The sequence below is a fragment of the Rhea pennata genome, chromosome 25 (genome assembly GCF_028389875.1).
Source record: "Rhea pennata isolate bPtePen1 chromosome 25, bPtePen1.pri, whole genome shotgun sequence".
NCBI classification, from domain to species: Eukaryota; Metazoa; Chordata; class Aves; order Rheiformes; family Rheidae; genus Rhea; species Rhea pennata.
The window spans coordinates 5792990-5819396 of NC_084687.1; the positions used below are offsets into that span (position 1 = coordinate 5792990).

The 26407-nt window shown below is 62.7% G+C and overlaps 4 protein-coding genes across 4 annotated transcripts; 1 reads left to right on the plus strand and 3 right to left on the minus strand.

The window, feature by feature from the left end:
• Positions 1-4157: 4157 nt before the first annotated feature.
• RAB7B (RAB7B, member RAS oncogene family) lies at positions 4158-7826 on the minus strand. The gene is made up of 6 exons (XM_062595058.1): positions 7677-7826; positions 6648-6709; positions 6121-6247; positions 5610-5825; positions 5057-5182; positions 4158-4291 (listed from the first exon to the last, which is right to left on the minus strand). Exons 2-6 carry the CDS (start codon positions 6698-6700, stop codon positions 4211-4213), a joined length of 603 nt encoding a protein of 200 aa, XP_062451042.1. The 5' UTR covers positions 6701-6709; positions 7677-7826; the 3' UTR covers positions 4158-4210.
• Positions 7827-10383: 2557 nt separating this feature from the next.
• Positions 10384-13285, minus strand: CTSE (cathepsin E). Its single transcript, XM_062594967.1, has 9 exons — positions 13215-13285; positions 12844-13000; positions 12292-12409; positions 12048-12166; positions 11763-11962; positions 11377-11499; positions 11139-11280; positions 10661-10759; positions 10384-10548 (listed from the first exon to the last, which is right to left on the minus strand). Exons 1-9 carry the CDS (start codon positions 13283-13285, stop codon positions 10384-10386), a joined length of 1194 nt encoding a protein of 397 aa, XP_062450951.1.
• A 3551-nt stretch (positions 13286-16836) lies between these two features.
• RHEX (regulator of hemoglobinization and erythroid cell expansion) lies at positions 16837-19806 on the plus strand. Its single transcript, XM_062595197.1, has 6 exons — positions 16837-16878; positions 17336-17401; positions 18021-18109; positions 18766-18870; positions 19190-19251; positions 19443-19806. Exons 2-6 carry the CDS (start codon positions 17385-17387, stop codon positions 19629-19631), a joined length of 462 nt encoding a protein of 153 aa, XP_062451181.1. The 5' UTR covers positions 16837-16878; positions 17336-17384; the 3' UTR covers positions 19632-19806.
• A 1451-nt stretch (positions 19807-21257) lies between these two features.
• Positions 21258-23195, minus strand: AVPR1B (arginine vasopressin receptor 1B). The gene is made up of 2 exons (XM_062594815.1): positions 22220-23195; positions 21258-21586 (listed from the first exon to the last, which is right to left on the minus strand). Exons 1-2 carry the CDS (start codon positions 23193-23195, stop codon positions 21258-21260), a joined length of 1305 nt encoding a protein of 434 aa, XP_062450799.1.
• Positions 23196-26407: the final 3212 nt, after the last annotated feature.

Consider the following 26407-nt stretch of genomic DNA (forward strand, 5'->3'; position numbering starts at 1 on the left):
ATCTGTCTGTGCTCTAAAGAGCTGTTAGTTCATGTGGGACAGTCTTAAGCTAAAAGCAAGGGAATTTGGGAGCAGCGAGCTCTTCGTCTGACAGGAGATACACATCAGCAGGTTGCAGAAGCTGCTCTCACTAGCCAGGTGAACACAGCATCAAAACTCCTTCCAGAAGACATTCACCCCTGTGCAAAGAGCCACATTCACCCCCTGGTGAGCTGGGAGCAGGACTCATTTGCAGCACCTGATGCAAACTGTAGGACCAGCACGGCAGCATCAGGCCAGTGAACCCCTGCCTGGCGTTGGGTGGCCCGGTGTGCAGGGAGCCGTCTGAGCCCGGTGCAGCAAGTCCTCCCCAGATCTCTCAGATTTGGACAGAGCAGTGCTGCCTGGCAGAGCAAACACCTTGCTGCCAAAAGCGCTTTACTGCTTTCCTGAATGAGGCGGGAAGGACGCCCGAGGCTAGTGCTCGCTGCTGACTTCAGCATATACCTTAGCTGACTGGGGGACTGGCCACAGCCCCTAATCCTCGATACACGCCAGCTCACAGATGTGCCGCTTCTCCCCAACCCTGCTCTTTGCACACTGCCAGGGCCAGGCAAAGAGCCCCCACGACCCTGCACGTGTGCACGCTGGCACACAGCCGCACATCAACACTCGCCCCAGCTGGGACAGGGAAACAAAAGCCGTTGTGGAGATCCTGGGTGGTGGATTTGAAGGGGAAGCACCACTATTTGTTGTAAATAGGTGGACAATGAAGTGGAGGAGCAGGATATGGACACTGCTGCTGCCTGATTATGTTTCGAGAAGGGGCTAGTTCTGCATCCCTGGCTGTCGGAGGAGGACAATGCGGTTCAGTAACACCAATACCCATTAGTGTCACCAGCAATGAGCTTTACTGATGGCCAGTCGAGCTGGAAAAATGGGGCAGTGATCAAGAAGACGAAGAATAGTCATACAAATAATTAATAACATCAGCAGAGCTTGTGACTGAATGGCAGAATACGATGTGCTGAGGAGCAGCAGGACCCTCCTGGAGCTGCTCCATTGCCGACCTTGCTCCGTGCCGCGAAGCCAAGCTCCCTGTTAACGAGCTGGTTTTGCCCGGTGCTGGGCTCTTGCACTGCCGCACTGTAGAGGGCAGCAGCTGGCAGAGTATGTTGCCCGTGAAGGCCACGGACATCTGAAACACCAGCTATATTTAAGCTGGAAAAGCGGGCGCTGCACCCCGCCAGGTGTGACGGTATCGCCCCTGCCCGGGGGTGCTGGAGGGCAGAGGCAAGGCTTGGACTGATGCCGTAATTGTGTTTTTCATATTTGAAGCTCCTGAAATCCTTACTCTTAACTTTGAACTTCTTTAGTTTATCATGTTTGTTTTTAGAACTAGCTGCAACATACTGAAGTGGCTGAAACTACTGCATTACTGATACCTGCTCTCAATCCCAGCACCAGTTTTAAAAGGCTTTCATTTTGGAGCAGGAAAACTTAATTTTTTAAATCCACTTTGCAGATTTTTAAGCTACTTTCCAGTGCCTTTATTTTTTTTAGCACAAGTTCAATAAGAGAATTTCCTTCTAGTTGCTCAGTCCACACGAGATCAGCTCCACTCACCACCATTCATATTCCTTGGAGAGACACAGAATTAGGCACAACTAGCCTGAAATTCAAACACTCTAAATAAAAAAAAAATAAATAAGGGGGGGGGAAGGGGACCTATATCCCTTAAAGCGCAGCTTTAAGGTACTCCTGGGGGCAGTTAAAGGCCAAAAGCGTGGATCTGCCCAGGCCCTCTCAGCAGTTTCACTTCTTGCTCGCCGCAGAGGCCACCTCCGGCGCAGACCCGGCGTGCAGAGCCGTGGCCAGCGCGGGCGCGCGCTGCAGGCTGGGCTGGACAGACGTCCCCGGCTGCTCAGGGGCTTGTTTACAGCCGGGGAGCTGAAGAGGAGCTACGATCTGTCAAACGTTCAGCAAAGCAGTTTGCAATGCAAATCAACAGGCTCCAACCAGATTTACACACTGGGAACCAGCCAAAACTGAACCAGTCCAGTGAGCCGGGGCGCCGGCAGCTCCCTCACAAGATAAAACGGAGTCTGCGCTTTTAGAGCGCGCAGGATGGTTTAGGGTGGAAGAGCTGCTAGGAGTAATTAAACCTCGAAGGAACTGAAACAAACTGTGTGTGTGAGTCAAGGATTTAAGGTGAGCATCAGGCACTGCTTCTGCTGATACTGAGAGCAGTATTCTCTGCTGCACGTGTCTGTGCTGTAGGTACTTCAGTGTGATTTTCCATTTGGGAGTTAGCATCTTCAGGCTCATTTTTTACTGTTTTGTGCATGGCTTTAATGAGTGAATGAACAGATGTAGTGGCTCGGCCTGGGCTGTCCAAGCCGAGTGAAGAGCTCAGCACAGAGAGCGCCATCAAGGCTGGAAAGTACCTTTGATTTATTAAATAGGCAGTGTGAGATAGTGACACAGGGAGGGCAAGAACTCAGTTTCATTTAGTTTCTGGAGTATCTCCGTGAGCAAGACCTTCCGCCGCTGTGAGTTGGTACCACGGGCTGCATAGGAACTCACTGAGTCACACAAAGCAAATATTTTCCCCTTTGATTCTCACCCTGAGAAAATTGAGAGTTGACCATGTTAATCTCGTGTGTTACAAGCCTTCCCCCATCCTTTATCACGCCTCAGCCGCGGCGCAGCGTTACCAGCCTGGCGCCCCGGGGCTCTCCTGCCGGCGGCCTGCCTGGCACAGCGCTGCTCCGCCGAGTCTCCCGGTCTTCCTGCAGCGTGGCTTCCCGGAGGCGCCGGGGCCCGCCGGACCGTGCCGGTGCTGCTCCCTGGGCGCACCGGGGAAGAAGAGGAGCCCCCCGGTGCGCGCCCGGCGGCGAGGCCCCTCAACTGCTGAGCCCCTGCGGCCCAGCCCTTGGCTGGCCCCGCGCTGCCGTCCTCTCCCCTGCGGGGGGAGCAAGGCTTTGGGGTCCGTCCAAACCCCTGCGGGGACCATACGGTGCCGGGAGCAGGCGTCCGGGTGCTGGCGCTCCCTCTCCAGCCTGGAGTGCAAGCGAGAAGAGCGGGCGGCTCCGGGGAGCACGCTTGTGTGATCTGTTCCGCTTTAGGCATCCGAATTGCCGTTCGCAGGCATAAAACGGCTCCAGTTCCCATCCGCCTGCCTTAAGAGCGGCCAGAGAAGGGGTGTAATTAGCAACGGTGTCGCTCCTGATGCCGAGGTGTTTGACGCCCGCAGGCCTGGCCGAGCGGGCTGCTCCGGCGGCGATGCCGGAGGGAAGGGGGACGCGGGGCGCGCGGCGGCGTGCGGCAGAGCCGGCCCCCGCACGGCTGCCGCAGCGGCGGCGCGGGGAGCAAACAGTTAATGCCCCTCGTCCGAGTATCGAGGGACGAATCCTCTCCCCCGGCTCGGTGCCCGAATAAACAGGCCGAGTGCCGTTGCGTAACGGGGGGGCTGGGAACGTCTCCGCACGCCTTTCCGGAGCCGGGCGGTCTCCTCAGTGCCGCCGGGAGCTGGCCCACGTCGGAGCCGCCCGCAGCTTTCGCCCGCGGCTCCGGCCGGCGTTGCGGTGGGCTGCAGCAGCTCCGGCGTGCTGGGGCGGCAGCGGCGGCGGCTGAGCGCTGCCCACGCGCGGGGCGACGCTCGCGGCGGCGGGCCGAGTGGGCGGCGCGCTGCTGCTGGGAACCCGGCTTTGCAACACACATGTATAAAAAAATCAATTATTTATTATTGCTTCCTTTCTTTTTTTCTTTTTTTTTTTTTTTAAAGAGTATCTCTGAGAAAGTGCTACACTGAAAATCCTCACCCGTGAGGCCGAAAGTGGTACTTACTCCCCGTGGCGGGGGGGTGCGGGTGCACGAGGGAAACTGAGGCACGGGAAGGTGCTGCCCACGCGGGCGCGGGGAAGGCCTGCGCCGCGACGGCCGTCTCCAGAAAAGCCCCCGGCGCCGCAGCGGCTCCCCCAGCACCGTCACTGCAGCGCCCGCGGCGGCGCCTGCTCCGCGCCGGGTGGGAGCCGAGGGAGGCCGCCCGCGGGATGCTCCGGCCCCGGGGCGCCCGCGGGATGCTCGGGCCCGGCGGCGGCGGCGGCTGCGGGGCAGCAGGGAAGCGGCGGCAGCCGGGACGCCCCGGCGCTCGGACGCGGGCGTCCTGCGCGGCGGCGGGCGACGCTCGGGCCGGGCAGCCGGCGGCAGCGCCGCAGCCCGTCCGGGCTCAGCAGCAGCTCCTCCGGGGCTTGTCGTCGGGCGTGAGCTTGATGGAGTCTGTTAAATAGCTCTCAAGAATCCCTTTGTACTGGAAAGACAACGAGAGCCGGGGTGAGTAACGCCGGCGCGGCCGCTGCCGTTGCCGCGTCTCTGCTCGTGCAGCCCCCGGCAGCCGCGGGGCCCGCGGCCGGCGCGGCTCTGGCTCCGGCTCCGGCTCCGGCTCCGGCTCCAGCTCCGGCTCCGGCTCCGGCTCCGGCTCGTCCCGGCCCGTGCCGAGCCGCAGGAGCCGGCCGAGGCGGCGCCGCTAGAGGCCAGTGCTGCCGCGCCGCTGGCCGCGTCCCGAGCCGGGCGCCGGGGGGCAGCCGGCCGCCTCCGCCGCTCTCCCCGCTCATGGAGGAGCTTTTTTTTTTTTTTTTTTTTTTTTTTTCCTTCCAGAAAGCACCGAAGCATTTTGCTTATGGGGGCGATGCTACACCCTGGAAACAGGAAATATTCCTGAGCAGAGAGCAGGTTGCAGGGGATCAGCTCTGGATAGCGGCTGGGTCCTGCTCCCCCCCGAGCCGAGGGCACCCCAGGACGCCCCAGACCGGAGCCCGAGGGCAAACGCCAGCCGGGCCCGAGTCCTGGCTCCAAGAGCTCCCCGTCCCCGCAGCTCTTCCCAGGGGATTTCTCACCCTTGTCGGCCTTACTGCTGCCCCCCTCGCAAGGGGACGGGGGCAGGAGTCGGAGCGGCCGCTCGTGCCCCGTGGGGACCGCTGAGCCCCTCCGAGGGACGCGGCTGCCGGGACCGGCTGGAGCATCCCGGGCTGGCCGGGGAGCGGGCTGGGAGGCGGCAGCGTGGCGCCGGGCTCACCGTGGTTAAGGCCTGCTTTGCAAGGGTCTCGAAAGCCTGCGCCACATTGATGTTGTTCTTGGCGCTGACTTCGAAGTAGGGGATGTCTTTTTCTTTGCACCAGGAGGAAGCGATCTCCTCGGACACCTGCAGGAAAGGCGGATGGGACCACAGCGTGGACCCGAACAGGGTGGCAGGCAGCCGCTGACGAAGGCAACCCTCCTCACCGCCAGCCCGGACCCCTCCCGACCTCCCCAGCTTTCCTCCAAGCGCTGCCGGGCAGGGGCAGGACGTTGGGAGCGTGAGCGGGTGTCCAGGACGCTGAACGCCGTTCCCCTTGGTGGGGACGCCCTCTGCCTCCAAAGGCGACGCAGAGGCTCTTCGCCTCGGCGGAGCGGCTCGAGGGAGGCGGCGGGCAGGGCTCGAGCTCCCCCCGTCCTGCAAGGTGCAGGAGCAGCCGCGCAGGTCTCGGCATCGGCGTGCTGCAGCTCCTGCGCCCGGCAGCCCCAGTTCAAGCCACTGGGACTCGACGGCAGCCCCGCTCAGGCGCACACAAATCTCCACCCGCCCTTACCTGCCGGTCGCAGAGGTCTATTTTATTTCCCAGCACGACCATGGGGAAGTCTTGCTCCCTGGGGATGATCTTCTCCAGGAAGTCATCTCTCCAGTTCCCTAGGGACTCGAAGGACTCCCTGTCGGTCACGTCGAATGCCAGCATGCAGCCGTCCGAGCCTTTGTAGAAGGTTGACACCATGGACCGGAACCGTTCCTGTCCCCCCGTGTCCCAGATCTAGGGCGGAGAAGGGCACGGCTGCAGACCCGCGGCGCGAGCAGCACGGGCGCGCGCAGCCCCCTGCTCTGCGAAGCTCGGGAGGGCTGAGCTCTGAAACGCGTTGGGTTTCACTGTGCTTCGCAGGTGGTCAGTGCTGCTGGACCCAGCAAACCCAGCCCTGAACCAGGCAAACGGGCGTTCTGCTGCAAGCTTCGGGGTTGTTGGGGCGTGCCGGGACGCAGGCGCCCGCGGGAGCCGGCCGTGCACCCGCGGCAGCCTCCGGCCCCGCTGCTGCTGGAGCACCGGCTCTCACCTGCAGCTTCAGCGGGGTGTTATCCACGGCGATGACTTTGGTGAGGATGCTGGCGCCCAGCGTGGTGCGGTAGTCCTCGTAGAAGGTCTTGTGCACGTACTGGTGCAGGAGGGAGGTCTTGCCCACGCTGCCGTGAGAGGAGGGACGGAGGTGAGGACGGTGCACGGCGGAGCCAGGCCGTGCAGCCAGGGCTGCTGCCACCGCGGCGCCTGGCCGCGTGCTCCTCCGCCAGCACGAGCCCTGGACGTTGTTCCCAGCACCTTCCCGGTGGGACTGGGGAGCCGGCAGTGTTGCCCAGCAGGGTCCTGCCGGCCTCTGGACAACGCGGGGGCCGGCAGGAGAAGCACGCTCGGTTTAGCAAAAGGATTTTGCACTGCTTAAAGATCAGTTTGCTCAGAGCTCGGCCCGCGGGGCCGCGCGGACAGGCGGATAAGCAGGGACGGGGCGGGGGGGAAGCCGCTGCTCGACGGCTCGACCGCCCTGCGGCCGTGCCCACGAGGCAGGTTCCTGCCCGCGGAAGCTCTTACCCCAGGGATCCTATGATGATTATCTTCAAATCCACCTTCTTGCTGGAGTCCATGGGAGAGCCCTGCGGGACGGAGAGGCGGTTACCGGGCTCGGTGCCGTGAGGAGCTGCGCCGGCAGCCGCCCCCGCCGCGGCGCCGTCCCCAGGGGCCGAGTCCCGCCGCGACACCAAGCCCGGCGGGTCGCCCACAGCCCCGGCGGGTGGGCCCAGCTCCCGCGGCCCCGGCGCCGCCCGTGCCGCCGCCCGGGTTTGCGCCTCTCGCGGCCGGCGCGGGCCCGGGCACGCCGCTGACGCCCGACGCCGGCGCGCAGCCTGCTGGGTCTGTGCGACTGGAAATACCTGGGCGTGCAGCAGGGGCGTGTGAACGGCCGCCCCGGGTCGAGCGGGGCCGGGCTCGGCTACGGCCGGGCAAGGCAGCGCCTGGCTCCAGCCCTCACCCCGCTTCGCCCCGAAGGGGGACGACCAGGGATGCTTTCAGGCGGGGTTAATAAACGGGAGCAAAGCAGGTTTGCTGCAGCCCGAGCCGAGCAAGCGGAGAGCAGCGGAGCTGCGCTGCGCGCTACGCCTGCGGCGGCTTTCGCTGCGCGGTCCCCGAGCTCGCGCCGGGGCGCGGGCAGCGGCGCTGCACGTGCCCGGACGAGCAGCCGGGCAGCTCCGGCGGCGCTTCCCCGCGGGCCGGCAGCACCCGAGCACATCCAGCCTCCGACAGGCCGTTTCCAGACGGGGACGAGCCCCCACCGGACGGGGAAGCAGCCCGGCTTGTGTGGCGGCACCGGGCAGGGCTCCGTCCCTGCCGCGGGTGGAAACGCTCTCCGACAGCCCGATCCCTGCGTTTTTCCCCGACGCGTGGTGCAGCCCACGTCGGCTCCCCCCCCCCCGCCACCCCAGGCTTCCCAGGCGTATTGCCGTGTCTGGGTGGCCTTTGCAGACACCAGACGGTTTGAGCTTTATACTCGAAATGGAATTTTCCAGCCCGGCCGCCTCCCTGCTCCCAGGCTCAGCCGCGGTCCCGGCTCCGCGGCGCGCTCACCTGCGGCGGCTCCCGCCCGCTGGAGCCTCCGCGGCTGCCGGCTCCGGTCCCGGCCACGGCTCCCGCGCCTGCCTCCGGCCCGGCGTCCTGCGGAGGGAAGAGCCGAGGGAGGAGGATCCAGGAAACCGCAGCCGCCCCCGGCGCGATGATGCCTCCGGCCGCGGGGCCGAGCTCGCTGACATCAGCGGAAAGCGGCGGCCGGCGGCGCCCGTTCCCGGCGGGACGAGCCCCTCGGATGGCCCCGGGCTGCGCTGGGCGCTCCCGCCGAAATCCCGGCGCTCCCGGCGGAAGCAGCGCTGCGCTCGCCGCTCCCTGGCTGCGAACGCAGGGGGAGGGCGGCACAACTCCCTTCTCCGCGGAGGGTCTCGGGACTGGGTTTTGGCTCAGCCCCGGTGCGCTGTACCTACCTCCCCCCCCAGGCCGGGAATCCCTTATCTGTCGCTGCTGCCGGGAGATTATTCCGGGCTGAGAACAGAAACCCCCTAGGGAAATGGCAGCATCTCCGGGCCCGGGAGGAGCCAGCCTGGACTTTGCTCGGACTGCGCCGAGGGCCGGCGGCGATGAGGCGCTCCGTGCGTCCGGCTGGGCGCTCCGTGCGTCCGGCTGATGGGATGCCGGCGGGATGCAGGAGCTGCGCCGCGGGGCAGCCGCGCAGGCCGTGGGGTTCGTGCTGCCGGCGGCCCCTTGAGGGCCCGGGGCCCCTGTGGCCACCCACGCTGCAACCTCCTGGGTGTCATCGTTCCTTGGCTTGGCCTGACACCCGTCTCCCACCGCCGCGGCAGATTTGGGAGCCGTCTCCCGGTGACGCTGCGCTCCGCAGGGCAGGAGCCTCCGGCTCGGAACTGCCCCGGGGGCAGAGGGAGCTGCGGGGCCGGGAGCGCGCCAGGGGCTCGGCGCCGGCAGAAGCCGCCGTGGGACAGGACCCCACTGCTGTCCCCTCCCTTCCCTGCCTGCAGACCAGGAGCCGTCGCTTGCAGGAGCGGGGGCGGGATCGCGGGCACAGCCCGCCATGCCGTCCGTCTGTCTGTCCTTGCCCCCTGCAGCGCAATTTGGGGACCTGTCTGGCCAGAAACTCTGCTTTCCCCCCATGGTGCAGCACAGTGCAGTGCAGCGCAGCTTGGCGCAGTGTAGCTTGGTGCAGCGCAGCTCAGTGCAGCACAGCACAGCTTGGCACAGCACAGCTTGGCGCAGCGCAGCTCGGTGCAGCTCGGTGCAGCTTGGCGCAGTGCAGTTTGGCACAGCTCGGTGCAGCTCGGCGCAGCGCGGCTCGTCGCAGCGCGCGCCAGCACGGTGCACCGCAGTGCAGGCACGAGGAGGAGCGGGACCGGCGGGAGAAGCGCGGCAGGCAGCCCGTGGGCGCCTGGAAGGGCGCCTTCCTCCCGCAGCACGCTCCTGCCCTTCCCTGCCCAGCGCCGAGCGGCACCCTCGGGCACGCGATGCTCGGCGCGTCCGCAGCTCCCCGCGTGCTCGGCCGGCGCTGCCGCGGCGGGCACCGTCCTCCGCGATCGCCTAACCGCCGCCCGCGACGCCCCGTGACTATGAGACACCGGCGGAGCTCTTGCAGGAGGCAGGGCCGCGGGACGACGCGCGGCCGAAGGCAGGAGAGGAAGCGGCGAGCCGCCCGGCGAGCGCGCGGCGGCGAGCGCGGCCGCGGCGGGGAGGCAGCGCGCGTCCCGGCAGCCGAGCCGCTCGCCCGCCGCTGCCGCCGCTGCGCGCGGGACGGAGGGAGCCCCGCTCGCGGGCCGTGCCCGGCGGCTCCTCGGTCCGCCAGGAGTTAACTCGCGGGGCCGCGCCGCTGCAGGAGCCGCGCAGACCTTTGCCCGACAGGCGGTTGTGCCTTATCTGCTGTGTGCCCGGATAAAGCACAATTAAAGTCAATACAGGAAACGCTCATGGAGGCCGCCGGGGGTCGGTGGCGCGGTCAGCATGCCCGAGCCGGGCACGCACGGCCTCCCGGAGCCCGCGCCGCCCACTTTGCCGCCAGCCCGGAGTTTCCCAGGCTGGTCAATCCGGGAAAGCGCCCGGCTGCAAAGCTCGGCTCCGGCCGCGGATGCCGCCGGAGCTCGGCGGGGTCGTGGTCGCCCTGTCCCGGAGGTCGGCCGGCCCCGAGCCCCCGGCGCCGCTCGTGTGGGCGGGCTGCTGCCCTGGCAGAGCCGAGGGGCCTCGCGGAGCAGCGAGCAAGGAGGACGGAGCGGAGCCGCCGCGCTTCTCCGTGCGCTTTCCCGGGGGCCGGCGCTGCCCGGAGCGCAGCTCCGGGGCTTTCGGGGCTACGGGGGCAGGCAGCCCGCGCCCGGGGGGGGCTCGGCGTGCCGCAGCGGCCGCGGCTGGCCGAGGGCCGGCCCGTATTCCCGCGCGCGGGGCTTACGCCGCCGCGTAACGACCGCGAGGCGAGAAGGACGCCGGACGCTTCCCGTCTTCTCAGAGTCTTTATTGGCCCGTGCTTAAAAAAAAAAAAAAAATAAAAAAGGAGAATCTCCAAAATGCTTCCACAAAGCTGCCCAAGACATTTTTACATTTAGCATGAAACCGCCTCCGGGCAGGTGCTGGACTTCCATCGTGCCCTTCAGCCGAGGCCCCAGGGTGTCTCCACCACCTCCAAGTGGGGACACTCAGGCATGTAGCGAAATTAAGCGACTTGCCGAAGGCAGTGGCCACAAACGCGACCCAGCGGCTCCCTTTCCTCCCCGTCCCATTAGCTGCTGCAGCCCTAAGGGACGGCTGGGGCCAAGCCCACCCGGTTATTGCCACGGTCAAAGACGGAGTAAAACTGCCGAATGAAAACGTCGCCCAAGATCCACAACGGGCCGGCAGGAGGGGCGATGTCGAGGCCCTGGAAGCCGCTGATGCAGGTGGCCATGCCGTCACCGTACTCCTGGGGGGAGAGGGATCGCAAAGCTGAGGAGCAAATCGGAGAACTTTGCACTGGCCAAAAATGCGGGAACCGTGACCTCTTGGTGGTGGACCACATGGCCTGTGGGCCTTACCGTGAGCACGTAGGCCTGGGCGTTGAGCGTGTAGAGGACCCCGTTGATGGTGAAGGTCACGTTGGGCATTATGCTCAGGTTGTTGCAATCCACGATGTACTATGAGACAGGAGAGGTGGCTCAGCTTGCGTGGCCATGTGGCAGGGACAGCCTCTGCCTCCTGGGCTGGGGTGAGAGTGAGGGACACCATACGCCATACGTCTCTTCCCCAGTAGCTCAGAAAAGATATTGTGAATTTAGTATGGATGGAAGAAAGTGTTGGCCGTGGAAGGGGCAACGAACTCATGATGGCACAAGTCCATGAAAACTTGTCCCTGCTCGGATGCCGGCTGACATCTCCTGTGGGCTTTCTCAGGACCAGAGCCCACGTCTGCACCAGAGGTGCCTTGAAGCTGGGGCTTATAGCGATATCCCTTGGTGGGACGTCTGTCACAGTAAGACATTGACTCTGGGACTTTGCCTCCCCCTCGACTCTCACCTCTCCATCCACAGGCATGGCACCAATGTATTTCTGCAGTTCTTTTATGTCCTTGGAAGGACCTGTGAGGAGCGACGTTCCGGTGTCCACGATGGCCTGGCACCCGCTCGCGCAGAACACCACCACCCCCCCGACCTGGATGCTGCAAGAGGAGAAACCAAGGCGAGGAAAGGACCGGCAGGGAGCATGTCCCACCGCCCGGTCCCACTGAACCCTTCCCACGCCCAGCGCAGCTCACTTGTCGATCTGGATTTGCCAGTAGCCTTGCTGAGTGACTGGCACCCAGTTCAGGTTGCCCACAAAGCGGGAGGGGTCGAAGCCACCGAAGAGCAGCTCCCCTCCCACGGGGGAGTCTTGGTTCCTGGAGGGAAGAGCAGATGTAAGAGGTTTCCTTGCTTTTACTTTGCACATTGCTTTCTAACAGGTAGATTTATCTCCATACGCATCCCAAAATGCTCAGGGTCGCCATCTTCGTTCCTACAGTGCTAGGACAGCTGCTATGAAACCAGAGAAGATCCCCTCCCCCCTTGCTATCTTGGTAAAACATCTGTATTTTAGCAGACCTTCCTGAAAAAAAGGGGCCCGAGACAAGGCAAAGGCCGCCAAGCAAAGCCGTGTCCTCACGAGCTCATGTAGACGGAGAACATGGGCAGCTCCACCAGGTTCTGAGCCATCATGTTGTCGAAGACGGGGGTGACCCCGTCCACGGCCAGCGAGGGGTAGGCCAGCCCCAGGATCCCGTCGAACTCGGCCTCCAGGAAGGTCTTGCCGGGCTCACTGATGCTCTCCGCAAACTGCTGGTTGGGCACGGTGAGACCCTCGACCTGCGGGGAGGAAGAGGCTCCCTGGGGCGGACGCGTCTTCGGGGGCAAACGGGCCGCCCGGCGCGGGAGAAATGGGTGGACTCACGGTCACGTGGTCGGACCCGATGATGCCGGTCAAGCTGCCGGTGCCGTACTGGATGGAGAAGGGGGTTCCCACGGCCTGGTACGTGCTGGACGCCGAGGGCTGGTAGCGCGTGTGCGCCGCTGCGGGAGACGAGGCGGCCGGGGCGGTTGGCGCGGCACCGGCAGCCCCCCGGCGTGCCCGGCAGCGGCGGGGGGCCCGGATGGGCTCGCGTGGCGGTTCCCGGCCGCCCGGCGCCGCGGCTCACCGCAGGCTTTGCTGACGCAGTAGGCGGACGGCACCCAGAGGTTGGAGGAGCCGGTGTCGAAGACCACGGTGAAGTTCTGGGGCGGGTTCCCGATGGAAATCTGCCCGACGTACTCCATCTAGCGCGGAGCCGAGCGGGGGCTGCCGTTAGCCGCCGGCCTGGCGGGGGCTCGCGGCGGCGCGCCCGGCGCACCCCAAATATTTAAGGGACCGCAAGGCAATGCCAGGATGCGGGGCAGCCCCGGGGGTGCCGGGACCGGCTGGGCGCCACGTCGCGAGGACGCAGGCGGTCCTCCGCGGTGACGCCCTGCCGGGTGCCTGCAACCGCGCGCTGGTTTGGGGGGGGGGAATCTGGGTCTCCCACTGGCAGCTCCCTGCCTGAACTGGGAGCCGGGATCGGCATCGGGTGCAGGGCAGCGGGAGAGCAGCGAGGAGCCTGGCGGGCAGCCGAGCCGGCGCGCTGCCGCGTTGCTGCCGGGCTCGCTTCGCCGGTGGGAGTTACGGGCAGTATTTGGGCGCCGGAGAGGGCCCGCGCTCGGCGCGCCCCACTTACGTCCAGGTAGTTGATGAGGGGCTCGCTGGCCTCCTTGAAGGCGTCGCAGTCCTCACTGTACTGCAGCATGTCGAGCCGGTGGGCTTTCCAGAAGCGGGCGAGCTGCCCGCGGTCCCGCAGCGACCGCCGCAGCGACCGCCGCCGCGCCAGGGCCACCCTGCAGGAACAAGGGTCTGGGTCGCCCGCGGCGCTGCCCACGCCGGGCTCCGGGGGGGCCCCGCGGGCCGCCGACCTCCCGCAAGCCCCGAGCGCGCCCCGCCGCTTTGGGCAGCCCCGGCGGGGCGGGCGTCCGGCTCCCGGCTCGGTGGTTCCCGCGCCGGCGGGACCGCGGGAACGCCGGCGGGACCGCGGGAACGGGGCCGCATCCTTACCGTCTCAGCCCGCTGGCCAGCGCCAGGCAGAGCAGCGCCAGGCCGAGCAGCGCCAGGAGCAGGCGTCGCATGCCGGCGGCCGGGCACTGCCGCTCGCCGGGGCCGGGGCCGGGCTCGGCGGCAGCGCCGCGGCGGCCTCGCTCTTATAGCGGCAGGCCCGGCCCCGGCCCCAGCACGCCGGCGATAACGCCGCGCTCCGTGTGTCAACACCGCGCTCCCTCGAATGAATCACCGGCCGCGTACCGGCCCGGGCGGGCGCGGGCGCCTCCGGCTCCGCGGGCAGAGCAAACCCGCCCCGCTCCCCGGCCGCCGCGGGGTTTGCGCCCGGCTGCTCCCGTCCCAGCCTGGTGCGATAACTTTATCAACTCGCACGATACAATTGAGCGCGGCCGTTTGCTTTCTACTAACTTGTTAATGAAAGGGGTTTTTGCAAAGCTGCTCAGAGGCAGCTGCCCTGGGGCACAAGCGCCGTCGCTCCGGCTTCAAAGCTGAAAGTCCTGTTGCGACACCCAGCCCGGGGGGTCACGGAGCCGCCGCGACAGGCGTGAGTACGAGGCGCCGTACGGAGGGCTGGACGCTTCCACCGCGATAACGTGTGTACTGGGAGAAATCCACTGGATCATAGGTTTTGCAGAAATTCCCAAGTGTGTGCTGGTAGAATGCGAAAATTAAAGAGGTCAAAGCTCTCGTTTAAAATTTTGTGAGGTTTAGCACATGGCTTTCTGCTTTTATTTAGTTCTTTAGAAAATCATTTTAAAACCCAAGCTCTAAAAGTTAAATCAGAAGTTATATTTCAGGGGAAACATGTGGGTTTTCCCCCCTCAGGGGGTTTGGCAGCCGGCGCAGGGCGCAGCTCCCCGGTCCCTGCCAGGCTCGCTCAGCAAAGCGGCGGAAAGGGGCAGCTCCCGGCGGGCTCGCGGCCGCTCCTCGCCGCCGGCTCTGCTCCGACCCGGGATTGGGGCGGCGGCGGCGCCTCGGAGCCCGGGCTGCTAATAACAGAGCGGAAAAGGCGCCTGGGTGCAGCAGCGGTTTAATGCAGAGCGACCGCCAGCCGCCGCCGCGTCCCGGGTCTCCGACGCCTGCAGGAACCGGACGCGAAGCTGTTTCGGTCCGTGCCCCTCTGCGCGCTCGTCTTGGCGTAGGCTGGACGCCGGCCACGCGCCGAACAGGGAACCGCGTGCACGGCGCCGCCCCGGCGCTCCGTGCCCCGCTCACTTTCAGAAAACTGTCTTCAGGCTAAAAATACATTCTCTCTCTCTCTCTCTCTCTCTCTCTCTCTCTCTTTTTTTTTTTTTTTTTTGGATTTCCTTTAGTTTAGCCACTTCCACTATTAGCCAGGACTGATTCAAATTGCACCCGAGTAGCATTTACGGAAAAAAATCTTTTTTTCCCTCTGCTTATCAAACGCATCTTTTATCTGTTAATCTGTTTACGTGTCACTGAGGGTTTGAATGAGTGGAGCTCTGTGATGGCAGGGAGGCGCTGAGACAACAGCAAAAAAGAAAAAAAAAAACACGGCACTTGCCTCTCTGGTAAAGCAGACGGACAAGGCCAGGCTTTCTGGTGCTCGGAAATTTATTTATTTGTTTACTGACGGATACGTTTAGCTAGGGGCAGCGGGATGGACGCCGGCGGGATTGCACGGGGCAGGCACGCTCGTGCTGGCCCGGCCGCGCTCCCGGCTCGCAGAAGCAGCTTGAAAAGCTGGATTCGGAGTCCCTGTCCTTGCCTTGAAACGAACCCGCTCGTGTGGCCGTGCAAAGTCAACCACGCTGCGCCGAGCGGCGGGTCTGGCACGAGAAAACAGAGCGGCGAGACGCTTCGGCTGCCTGCAGGCTGCCCGACGTCGGCCGTGTTTGGCCCTCGCTGGGAGACGCCTCGGGGCGCGGGGCCGCGCGGAGGGGCCGCGGCCGGAGCCGGTCCTCGCCGCCGCGTCCCGCCGCGGCCGCGCTGCCCTTGCTGCGCCCATGGCACTCTTCCTCCCCGCGTGCTTCCGGCCCCTGAAGCACCGCAGTTTTTACCCTATTTGGCTGTTTTTTTTTTTTTTTTTTTACCCTAATTGGTTGGGTTTTTTTAAACCCTAATTGGTTGTTTTGTTTTGTTTTAACCTGTTTGGCTGCTTTTTGCCCAGTTGAGTGGCACGTCCGGCTCGCCACGCTCCGGGCCCGGAGCCGCCGGGAATTCCCACGGCCGCCTCCAGGTAAAGCCCCGCCGGGCGCCGCAGGGGCCCCCGCAGAGCGGAGGGGCTTTCCACGGGGACGGGAGCGGGCGCCGGCGCGGCTTGGGGTCCGCGGCGGCCGCGCTGGACCGGCGCGGGGGGGCCGGACCCCGGCGGCGCTGCCGTCGCCCGAGCCCGTCCCCTGGGTTCGCTTGCTTCTGCACCGGCCACGCGCTTCTCGGCTTTGTGGCTCGGCGTCCAGCCGGGAGCGAGCTCTCTGGAGCCGCGATTCGATCCCGGTAACTGTTGGAGAGGGGGTTGATGTCGCAGGAGCTGGGGACGGGGGCTCGCGGCACGTTGCCTGACAAACCAGAAAGTACGCGTGCTAGCAGACGTCTTCAAAAACAGATACTTCAATGCACGTGTGTGTATAATCTCTTCGATCTCTCTCTAACCCCCTCTAAGCAAAGAAGCTGCCTGCTGCTGATATTTGGATACGGGTCTTATTTTGCAATTTCCTTTTGAACAGCTCGCGCCTCAGATGCTTATCTGCTGCAGCAGCATCTCCCACCCCGCAGTAGGAAATGAGCCAGTTAATGACAGCCGGCTAAGAAGGATATTCGGGGACGTACCAGTGCAATAAGGGAAGGGAAAAACTCCAGCAAGAAATGGACATTTAGCTTGGCAGTTGCCAAACTGTCTGGGTAAGTGGAATTTCACAGGAGACTGGTGAGATTATCTGAAAAGCTTTTGATGGAGGACTTCTAGCAGTCTGTCACGGGGGAGAATACATAACCTGCTCCATAGGATGGATAATGTCTTTGCTCTTATTATCTATCTGTCTATCAAACACACTATAAGGCTCCTTTAATCAGGATATCAAAGCCTTGGTTAAAAATACCTCCCTATGGCAGCCATTTATGAACAGTTAGGGCGTATAGGTATTGGTCTACGATTTAAAGTGCTTTTTTTTGCAAGTCAGAGCTCACAAGATGGATGCGACCTGAATGCTGCCCATTGCTCTGAAGCTGCCTTTCCTTGACGACTGTGGCCCAAAGCTCCAAGCCAAAGGCACACATATTTTTTGATTATGTGCCTTAAGGTCCATTAACTTCAATAAGATTTAAGTATGTCATTCAAATTAAATATGAGGGGCTTCAAATGCAGCTAACTCTTCCCAATTCCTTAATTTTCCCTGGGATTTGGGAAACCTACTTGCTTAGTCACTGCGACAAATCCCGTCCGAAGTGTTGGGATGAGCCGGGGCTTGTCCAGCAGTCAGTTAATGCCAGGCGCTCCCGAGCAAAATTTTTTGTGAAGGAGAAGAAGGAGAGAGAAGAGAAGAGAAGAGAAGAGAAGAGAAGAGAAGAGAAGAGAAGAGAAGAGAAGAGAAGAGAGAAGAGGAGAAGAATTAAAGCACGAAGAACAAGTTTCGGGCCGTTTTTCGGTGCTGCGGTGGAGCTCACAAGCTCCGGCCGCGTGTCAGACCCGACTGCGGTGGGCACGGTACTGGCGGGTAGAGGTTTGTTGCTGGGAGTAAGGGAGTGCGTGGGAGGGGGGCCGTACCCGCAGTGCGAGCTGAGCGCAGAGTCTAGGCAAAGCTCGATGCGTTTGCTTTTTGCAAGCGCTGTCTGCAGCAGTGGACCATGCTCTCAAATGCTGAGTCTCATCTTTAGCTGATGTGCAGTGGCGTTAAACTCGATGGGAAAACGTAGGCTGCCATCACGCTGGTGATTTCGCACCCAAACCTCTTCTGCACGGGTCGCCCCGTTGCTTTGGAGCCCCTCGCCAGCGCAGTCCCTGCTCTTTGCCCTGCGGCATCACTCGGCTGGGTCTCTCCCCGCGCCACGGCGAAATCGCAGCACGGTGAGGTGATAACTCCTGCTGGCTCGCTGCAGCGGGGCGCGTGGGGTGCCGCGGGGCGGGCAGGGCGCTGCCGGCTCAGGCGCCTGTCTCCCCCCAGGAAGCTCTGCAGCTCGCCGAGCCGAGCGCGGCCCCGAGGCGCCGGCAGGATGGACTGCTCCCCGTGGTGAGTGCGGGGCGCCCGGCCCCTCGCCGGCCGCCGGGGACGAGCGTCGCTCCGGGTCGTAAATGCCCTAAAGCTGAAGGAAAACCCCTGCTATGGGACCCCTCTCTCCTGCATTTTGCAAACCGGGAGCCGGGGGCCGCAGCCGCTTGCGCCTCACCGCATCGGGCACCGGCCCTTGCTGGGCGGCTGCAGCCCCCTTGGCGGGTCAAATCGCGCCTGATTTTCACTGTAAACTGGGCAATTTTGTCGTCTTTGCTGGCTGCATGTGACAGATGCGCAGGCTCGGACAGGCCTCACGGGTTTGGCCAGACGCACCGGGGAAGCCACAGGCGCAGCTTGCATTTTGCAGAGCGGCTGCACGGGCCCCACTGGAAACCAGGCTGGCAAAAGCCCCTCTCCAGGCGGGCACCCGGAGCAGGGGGCAAGAGCCACTTGGAAAAGAAGCACCAGACTTTTTGGGGTGCATCACCTTAAAAACAAAAAGCAAACCCCAAAAATCCTAGCAACAAGCCTTGCTCTAAAGCATGCTTTCGAGCAGTGTCAGCCAAGGAGTACATGAAAGATTTAGAGCAATCCAGTTATTTTTGCCACAGAGACAAAGTGTTTTTCTCCCGGGCAGGTGGGTGCTTGTCACCATCGCCGCCGTGACCTCGGTCTTGCACGCTCTCTTCTTAGCGATGCTGTACATCATGCTCAGCAGGAAAATAGGTAATTAGGTGTCTTACCGGCGGTGTGTTGCAGCCCCGGGTCGCGGCAGTGACGAGTAGCAGCAGGGCAGGTGGTGGCAGCGGCTGAAACGCGGCGCCTGGGCCGTGCGAGCCGGGCAGCTGCGGGCGTCGCGGTGCCGGGGGCTCTGCCCCTTCGCTCCCACAGCCTTTTCACTGTTTTGTTGTTGCTGTTGTTAGTAAAGTGGAAAATTAGCCTCAGAATTAACGCTTCCTGTTGCAAAAGGTTAATTCGGGTGAAACCACGTTTTGCATCAGGGAAATTTTCCCAAGTAACAGCACTGGCCGCGTTGGTAGTGCAAACAGCTCCGCCCGGGCCCTGGGCCGAGCTGGGTTGGAGCTTGCACGGGGAGAGGGGAGACACAGAGATTCACACCCCAGTGCTCCGTCACGGGAGACCTGGGCGCACGTTTCCTCCTCCCTGCAGTGCAGCTCACAGATACGTGTGCATGCTGGGAAGTAACAACTTTGATGCAGCTGCTGTATAAAACGCCTGGGAACGGCTCCCGGCCAGGGCAGCCCTGGGGCAGCCGGGAAGCAAAGTACCCCAGATGGGACGAGTGCGGAAAATGGGGTTTTTTTTAGTACTTGGCAGGGCCGTGCCGGGAGGGCGGGCGCTGACGCGCGTGTCCCTGGCAGAGCATCTCCGCGGCGGCGAGGCCGGCGGCGGGCCGGCGGCGAAGCCCGAGCAGCCCCCAGCGCTGGTGCCGGCGGGGGGAGCGGCGCCGCGGGAAGCCTACGCCGGTAAGGGGGGTCCCGGGCCGAACCGCGTGGCTGTTGCCGGCTGCGGGAGCGGGGGGAAGCGCGGCGCTGATGGCACGTCTGGCACGAGAACCGGCGCCTTTCGCTTGCGTGGCGGCTGCTCTCGCTGCTCCGGGGCGGACGGACAGACGGACGGCGAGGAAGGGCGGCGGTGGGGAAGCGCTGAGCTGCGGCGCGGGGAAATCGCCCGGAGGAAATGGGGCCCTTCTGCTGCTCGCTCGCTCCAGTCGCCGTTTCTTTCCCCCTAATTATTTCTCGTTTCCGATCCCCACGGAGACGGTAACATTCCCTGTTTTTCAAGGAGGCAGCGACACCTCTTCGGAGACGTCCGACGACTCGGACAGCGGCCCGACGGGCCGGCAGGTCAGGGAGCACCGGGTTAAAATCGCTCGGTCGCGTTAAAAGAAGCGCCAGCACCGCGGCTGGCGCATCGCCCGCGGGGCGGCACGGCGGCGGGCTGCGCGGCTCCGCTCCGGCTTCGCCCCGGCTTTGCCCTGGCTTCGCCCTGGCTTCGCCCCGGCGATGCTGATGCCGGCTTGCCCCCGCCGCGCCAGGTCCCGCTCTCGGAGGAAAGCGTCAGCTACAGCACGCTGCGCTTCGCCGGGAGGGCTGCGGACTACGAGAACATGAGGACGGGGGCGGACTACGTCAACGTGGACCCCAAGAAGAAGCAAGTCGACTTCTGGGCTTGCTCCAGCCCCGTGGCGGCCAAGTCCCCGGAGTACACGGAGGTGAAGCTGTGACCGCCGGGGGCCCCCGCGGCCGCCCCGGCCGTGGCGGGGTCCCTCCGCCCACGGGAACGTGCCGCCGCTCCTCGAGACCCCAACCCACGGCTCCAAACATCCCAGCTGGGCTGGCATCTCCTTTGAGGCCCCCCCACCTTTTCTTTTAATTTACTTTGCTGACAGCTGCCATAAAAATCCTTCCAAATACGGTTTCTGTACCAGCTTTGCCCTTCCTCTTCGCGCAGCGCTGCCGCTTGCGCCCAGGAGCGGGCGCCGGGGCCGGGGCTGAGCCGCGGCCGCCGCTCGCTGCTCCGTCCCGGCCCCGTCCCGGCGGCGCGCGGCCGTGCCTTATATTTACCTTGCGACAACGTGACGGTCCCGGCTCCGGTCAGCCCTTCGCTTTCGGCAGCGCCGGGGCCGGCTCAGTGGCGCGGCGCGGCCAGCCGCCGCTCTGCCCCGACGTTTCGCGCTTTCCTCAGCCGGTCGCTGCAGTCCCCGAGGGCGACGCTGCAGTCGTCCCCCGGCGGGCCGCGGCTCGGCGCTCCCGCGCTCGCCGGGGTAAGCTCGGGCAGGCGAAGCGGGCGCGCGGCGGGGGCGGCTCTCTGCTCCGGGGGGCCGCTGCCCCCCGCCGGCTCCCGCGCTCCGGGCCGCCTTCGAGCCCAGGAGCAGCCGGAGGAGCGCGGCCGGCCCTGCCGAGGGCTGCGGCTCGGAGTCCCGGCTGCAAAAGCGAAAGCCCCGGAGAATCGGTCTCGGGAATTAGAGATGAGATCAAAAGCAGCCACTGAGCAATAGCGGGAGTTTCTGGAAGAATTGGTTCAAATGCTTCGGGACAGAGTGAAAATAATTCCAGAGCTCAGAACATTTTGCTCTTCAAATGTCCGATTTTTTGCAGGTTCAGCCTTTGAGGACGGAACAAGGCACCTCGCTGCTGTGTGCATCCTGCAGTGCGCCGCTCGCGCTTGCGCTCCCCCTGGCCAGGCCGCTGCCGTCGCAGACATCCGCAGGGAAAAGGGCCGGGCGGGAGCGGGGCCGGGGGCAGCAGCCCTGGGTGCTTTCTTGGCTAAAGAAGATAAACACGGTGGTAAATTGCAAGGAGCTCGTTAGCGTGGTGCAGCAGCGGGTCGGCGGCACGTGGTGGCTGGGGCTGGCGCTCGGCCGGGACCCCTGCAAGCAGCTCCCAGGGGATCCCGGCACGGCGACCGGGAGCAGGCAGCGGTGCCGGCGGAGCGGGCTGCAAACCCACGGCGGGGCGACGCGAGCGGGTCCCGGGGAAGGGCCGGAAAAGCTGCGTTTGCTGGGGAGGGGAGATGGGCATCGTGCCTGCAGGCGGCTCCCGGGCAGACGAGGCCCCGCTGCCTCCTGCATCGGTCCCGGTGGCTTTTCCAGCCTGCTGCCTGCAGCCGTTACATCCCCGGGGCGCCGGTGCCTCCAAAAAGGCCGCAGGCAAGCGTGACGCAGTGTGGCGAGGGGCAGCGTGCCCAGCAGCTGAGCATGCAAAGAAAAGGCAGCAGCACAGCGATGCTGCCTGGGTTAAGCGCAGAGCAGCCTGCAAAACAAAATGCTGCCAAGGGGGGTGGGGGAGAGGGACGCCCCCGCAGCGCCCACATCCCCCAGGGCGGAGGGATGCGCGGGGCACGCGGCAGCCTAGAGCGTGCCCGACTCAGTCACCGCCTCCTCGTCGGGCGTGCAGAGCTCCCCGGCGTCGCCCTGCCGGGCCGGGGGCTCGGCGGCGGCGGCGGCGGCGGTGGTGGCAGTGGCGTGGTTGCCCTGGCTCAGCAGGGTGGTTTTCCTGCTGCAGAGGCTGCCGGTGGAGGCCGGCCGCCGGAGCCCGGCGCCGAGGCCGCCGCGGCCGCGCAGGGCGCGCGCCAGGTCCTGCAGCAGGCGCCCGCTGAAGCACATGTAGATCCAGGGGTTGCAGCAGCTGCTGAGGCTGGCCAGCAGCATGGTGAGGGTGAAAGCCGCGTCGCTGGACTCTGCGGAGGCGAAAGAGAGCGAGAGCTTAAACGTCCGCGGCGTCGGCCCGGCCCGGGTAGCAGCTGGAGGGGCGATCACCCCGCACGAGCCGCAGCAGCCTTCAGCCGTCGCGGGCAGCACCGCAGCTCCGGGTGGGAACCTGCCACAGGACGCGAGGGGCAACCTAATCCCTCCCCGGCGCCAAGCGCCCGGCAGCGCGGCAGCTCCCGGAGCAAAATGCCACGCGCCGGAGCAGACGGGGGGACGTTCGCACTGCAGCTTTACGCGTCCCTGCGGCTGCTGCTCCGCGGGCAGTGCTTTTTTGCGGATTTTCTAGTGAAAGCACCAATTTGGCTCTGCAAAGCCTTTTCTATAAATATTGCCAGGGAGGAGATCCGTAGCCTTCCCCGTGACTTTTTTTTAAACTAGAAAATTGCAGCCAGACAGCTTCCAGCGCTCTTAGTCGTTAAAAGCACTTTGCTCCGCCAGCCGTGCCCGTGGAGGAACGTGGCTCGTGCCAAAGCAAGGCCCCCTCGGCTCGTGTTGGGGGTCACCATCCCGACTGCCGTTCTGTCGGAGCGGGGAGCTGCTCCATGTGCGGGGAGGCTCCACGCTCCTGCCAGCACCAGCCCGGACTCCCCCTCGCTACTCACCATCATCAGGGGCGTCCTCGTCCCACACCGACCACAGCTGCATGCTGAAAAACGGTGCCCAGCAGGCCACATAGGCCACCACGATGACCAAGGTCATCTTCACCGTGCGGATCTTGGCGCGGGAGATGGTGCGGACGCTGCTGACTCGTGACGGCTGCCCGCCGGCGTGTCGGCTGCCCCTCTCGGCGGGGGCCAGGGCGGCCGGGGCGGCAGGACCACCTGCGCTGGGGGCACCGCCACTCTGGGTCTTACCCTTGAGGTTCTTGCAGATCTCGTAGCAGATGAGGCCATAGCAGACGGTGAGGATGCCGACGGGCAGGACGAAGATGCACAGCGTGGTCCAGGTGATGTAGGCTCGGGCGCCCCACGGGTACCTGAAGTCAGCCCAGCAGTCCAGCACCCCCGAGCCCTGGTGCACCTCCCGCAGGGAGAAGATGAAGAGCTGGGGCAGGCTGAGCAGGCAGCTGAGGAGCCACGTGGCCCCGATCATGGCGTAGGCCTGGCGGCTGGGCTGCTGCAGCGTGCGCAGCGGGTGGCACACCGCCATGTAGCGGTCCAGCGTCATCGCGATGAGCATGTAGGTGGAGGCGAACATGCTCAGCACCTGCAGGTACTTGACTGTCCGGCAGAGAGGGTCGGGCCCCATGAAGCGGTACGTCACCTCCCAGATCATTTGTGGCAGCACCTGGAAGAGTGCGACGCCCAGGTCGGTCAGCCCCAGGTGCAGGATGAAGAGATGCATCCGGCTCATCTTCTTCCTCAGGCGGTACATGGCCAGCAGCACCCCCAGGTTGCCCACGGTGGCCATGGCCAGGATGGTGGCCAGCACCCCAACCTCAGCCTTGGCCAGTTCCTCATCGCGGGTGTGGAAGAGGGTCAGGTTGGGGTCCCCTGCCCAGGTCGGAGGGCTCAGCTGCCCCTGGCTGTGCGCGGAGCGGCTGTGGTGGGAGTCATTCCTGCCCCAGCCTGGCTCCATCCTGGTGGGAAGCTCGGCAGAAGCGTTTGGAGGAGCACCGAGGTGGTGGGTGAGGCTCAACCTCCTATCTCCGACGGCTTGTTAAACCCTTCCAGCACCCCAGAGGCTGAGCTGGTCCGGGACCGCGTCCCCCTGGCATGCCAGCTCTGCCCCAGTCCCAGGGGCTGGACATGATTCCCAGAGCAGCTCCTGCCCCCAGAGCAGCTTGTCACCCTCTGTCCCTTGTGCTGCTCGTGCCAGTCCTGAGCCGAGCAGCTGTAACTGCCCTTTTTGCTGGGCCGCTCAGTCCAGATCTTCCTTTTAAGCCAGTGGGTGCAAGAGTCCCTTGATGTCCTTTCCCTCCTCTGCACTAGACAGCCCCAGATCCCCCTTGTTCCCCAGACTGCTCATCTTGCAGTTCCCCTTTCTCCCCGGTGCTGGTAAGCTGGAGGGGGAAAGGGAGTCCTCTTCCCTCCTTCCTTTGAGTGCAGCAAAAATAACAGAAGAAGCTGCATCTCTTTGGTGTTTTCATTCAAAGAGTAGCAGGAAAGTCAGGTAAGCTGCATCCCTGCCTCCGCGTCCCTGCAGGAAGAGGGCTCCGGGCTGCTGCGCGAGGGCTGCCTGGCCGGGGCCGGGTTTTATAGCCTGGGAGCTCCCCTCCCTGGTTGGCTCCAGCGCCTGGTTTCGCGGCTCCTCCGGCGCTGGCAGCTGCTCTCTCTCCCGCAGCACTCTGCAGCCCCCGGGCTTTGCTCCCCGCTCCCAGCCTTGCGTCTCTGCATCCCCTCTGCAGCAGCAGCCCAGGGCGAGGGATCTGCCCCAGGTTTGCTCATCCTACTCCCGCAGCAGGAACCTGTCCTGCAGAAAAACGCCTGTCCTGAGGGCTGCGGAGCCCCCGGAGGAAGCGGCGCAGCGGGACTCAGCCCTCGCCTCGGGGGTGCAGCCAGGCCCCAGGCTCTGCAGCAAAGTCAACTTAAAAATCAGCGGTTTGCTGTCCTCAGAGACCCAGCGCTGGCAGAGCTGCCTGTTTTCACCTTCCTCTTTCACCCCTGAAGGTGGGGAGCGGATCCTGCTCATCTGCAGAGCAGGATTTGCCTCGGATTGTGAATATCAGCCCCACTTCTCTGCACATTTATGGTGCTCTTAAGAGAGCCTAGAAAAATCCGTGGAAATGGAAAACGAGAAGCGGAAAGGGAACAGTGACACACACAGTACACAGCAGTTGCAGACGATACGCAAAGTCTTAGATATCATTTGAATCGGTAGAAATACCATAGATGACTCAGAAAAACAATAGGTTCATTCAAAAGACATGCATTAGAAATTGCACGGCTGAAAATACAGATGAGATAATAGCTAAAACACAAATGCTTCTTGCCTTCGTCAGTGCGGCAGTGGCTAAGCCCTGGGGCAGACGTCAGGAGCTCGAGCACCCGCTTTCAAGCCTTTTCTTTCTCTCAGGTTTCCTGATCTCCCCTTCCTGCTTCTTTTGAGAGATCAATGTGTCATCTCATACAGTGTGCGATTGCATAATATTTTTATTGCATGTGTATATATGCACATACATGTGTACATATACAGTTTCCTTCTGTTTTGTAGTATTTGTGCTTTGTTTTTTCCCTACTGTCTAATGAATTATGTCAATAAGAAATAAAGAGAAACATCTATGTCCAAAGTTTCCGCCGTTCTTCACTGGGGAAAGACGAACAGCACAAAACAAAAGAAATGCACCAGCACAACGTCTCGCTATCACTTATCCACTTGATAATGAATTTGCTGGTTGCAGATCCTGCTCTGGCTCACTGAGTGTGATTTACAATTAAGTTGCCTATAAGAGAGATATTATTTGCTGAATAAAGATTTGCAGATCACTGCTAATAACCATAAAGGAGCAATGTTTGTATTTAATTAAAAGACATTCATCCTTATAAGAGACCCTATGGGCATAAACCGCCTGTCAAAAGAAAGTCCCTCTCTAAGGTGCTGGAGTTAAAGATAGAAAGGTGTTTCAGAGGATAATGCAGTTTTCTATAGTAGTGATCAGACAGCTGATTTTCTGGAAGATTAATAGAGGGCAATGCAAAAAACCCACACAGCAGTGAGAAGCTAGGATGAAGGCAGAGATGGAAGCACAGATTGTGCAGAGAGGAAGAAGCATTTAAAGCGTTTCAAGGATGGACTCTGCCTTCACCACCACCAGTCTGATTCGGGAGCAATTCCCTCCGAGCTTTTACTCTGGATTTAGGTAAGTCTAATAGCAGGGACACTACTTCCACAAAGACACTTACAAAGAGGTGAAGCTAATTCACAGAGGAAAAAAAAAATGATCCTTGGATAAAGAAATCAATTTTCTTTCTTTAGAGAGAGAGAGTATAACAGCAAGGAAAATTTTCAAGCAGATGGGTTAAAAAATAAACTCTTTCTCTTTTATTGGTTTCCTGAACATTTCTTGACACATTGCTCGTGTTCCCAGGCTGTACATGTTTCAGCAAACCCAGAGCTGTTTCTCTGTTCCTGCTCATCTAAGAGTAATCATAGCACAGTGCAGTTCAGCACCTCTCAAACAGCTTTCCCTCGCTGGTGGAAACGCGGCTCTCCCAAGGGCTGTGAGCTGATGGCCCAGCTGGGGCCAGCTGTGCGCAGCCAAGGGTGAGCTGATTTGGGGAGCGTAGAAGCTGAAAACTGGATATAATTTGATTTTTATTGTCAGTAATGTTTGTGAAGAGTTCTCAGAAAAGTGAACGTGTGGTATCTTTGCTATCACGGAAAAAAATTTCTCTGCAGCGTGGTCCTCAAATAGAGCACGCGACTGCATCCAGCCCTGGGAGCGGTGGAGGATCAGGCAGGGCCCCGGTCCATCCTGATGCCCCCAAATATTCAGCTATCTCTAAATGGGCACCTGACTCAACACTTTTACCGTGACTGCTGTTACCCTCCAGAGGGAGAAAACTCTTCTGTTTAATTGGGCAACACTGCCTGTCACAGAGCTCCAGGAGCTGAAGACAGATGCTTCTATAATTTTAAGGTAATTATAAGCCAGATGTGTCAGTCAGTCTCCTGTTCCTCCTCCACCACTTCGCTCATCCAGATTTGTTTTTTTTTTTCCATTTAATTAAAACCTGTGATCCTGCTTGATATTAGAGAGCACGTCTGGGTGCATAAATAAATATGCTAAGCACATAGCAAATGTCCCAAAGAGCTGCCAGTTAGGGACACCACCTGGCAGAACAAGCAGT

Coding starts and splice junctions, on each gene's coding strand:
- RAB7B (XM_062595058.1), bottom strand. CDS start 6,700: ATGGACTCCAGCAAGAAGGTGGATTTGAAGATAATCATCATAGGATCC. Junction 6,248..6,647: donor ATCATCATAGGATCCCTGGG/GTAAGAGCTTCC, acceptor CTCTCACGGCAG/CGTGGGCAAGACCTCCCTCC. Junction 4,292..5,056: donor CAAAGCAGGCCTTAACCACG/GTGAGCCCGGCG, acceptor TTGTCTTTCCAG/TACAAAGGGATTCTTGAGAG.
- AVPR1B (XM_062594815.1), bottom strand. CDS start 23,195: ATGGAGCCAGGCTGGGGCAGGAATGACTCCCACCACAGCCGCTCCGCG. Junction 21,587..22,219: donor CGAGGACGCCCCTGATGATG/GTGAGTAGCGAG, acceptor TCGCCTCCGCAG/AGTCCAGCGACGCGGCTTTC.
- CTSE (XM_062594967.1), bottom strand. CDS start 13,285: ATGCGACGCCTGCTCCTGGCGCTGCTCGGCCTGGCGCTGCTCTGCCTG. Junction 13,001..13,214: donor CTGGCCAGCGGGCTGAGACG/GTAAGGATGCGG, acceptor TTGTTCCTGCAG/GGTGGCCCTGGCGCGGCGGC. Junction 11,281..11,376: donor TGGCAAATCCAGATCGACAA/GTGAGCTGCGCT, acceptor CTCCTCTTGCAG/CATCCAGGTCGGGGGGGTGG.
- RHEX (XM_062595197.1), top strand. Junction 18,110..18,765: donor CATGCTCAGCAGGAAAATAG/GTAATTAGGTGT, acceptor TGTCCCTGGCAG/AGCATCTCCGCGGCGGCGAG. Junction 18,871..19,189: donor GCCGCGGGAAGCCTACGCCG/GTAAGGGGGGTC, acceptor CTGTTTTTCAAG/GAGGCAGCGACACCTCTTCG.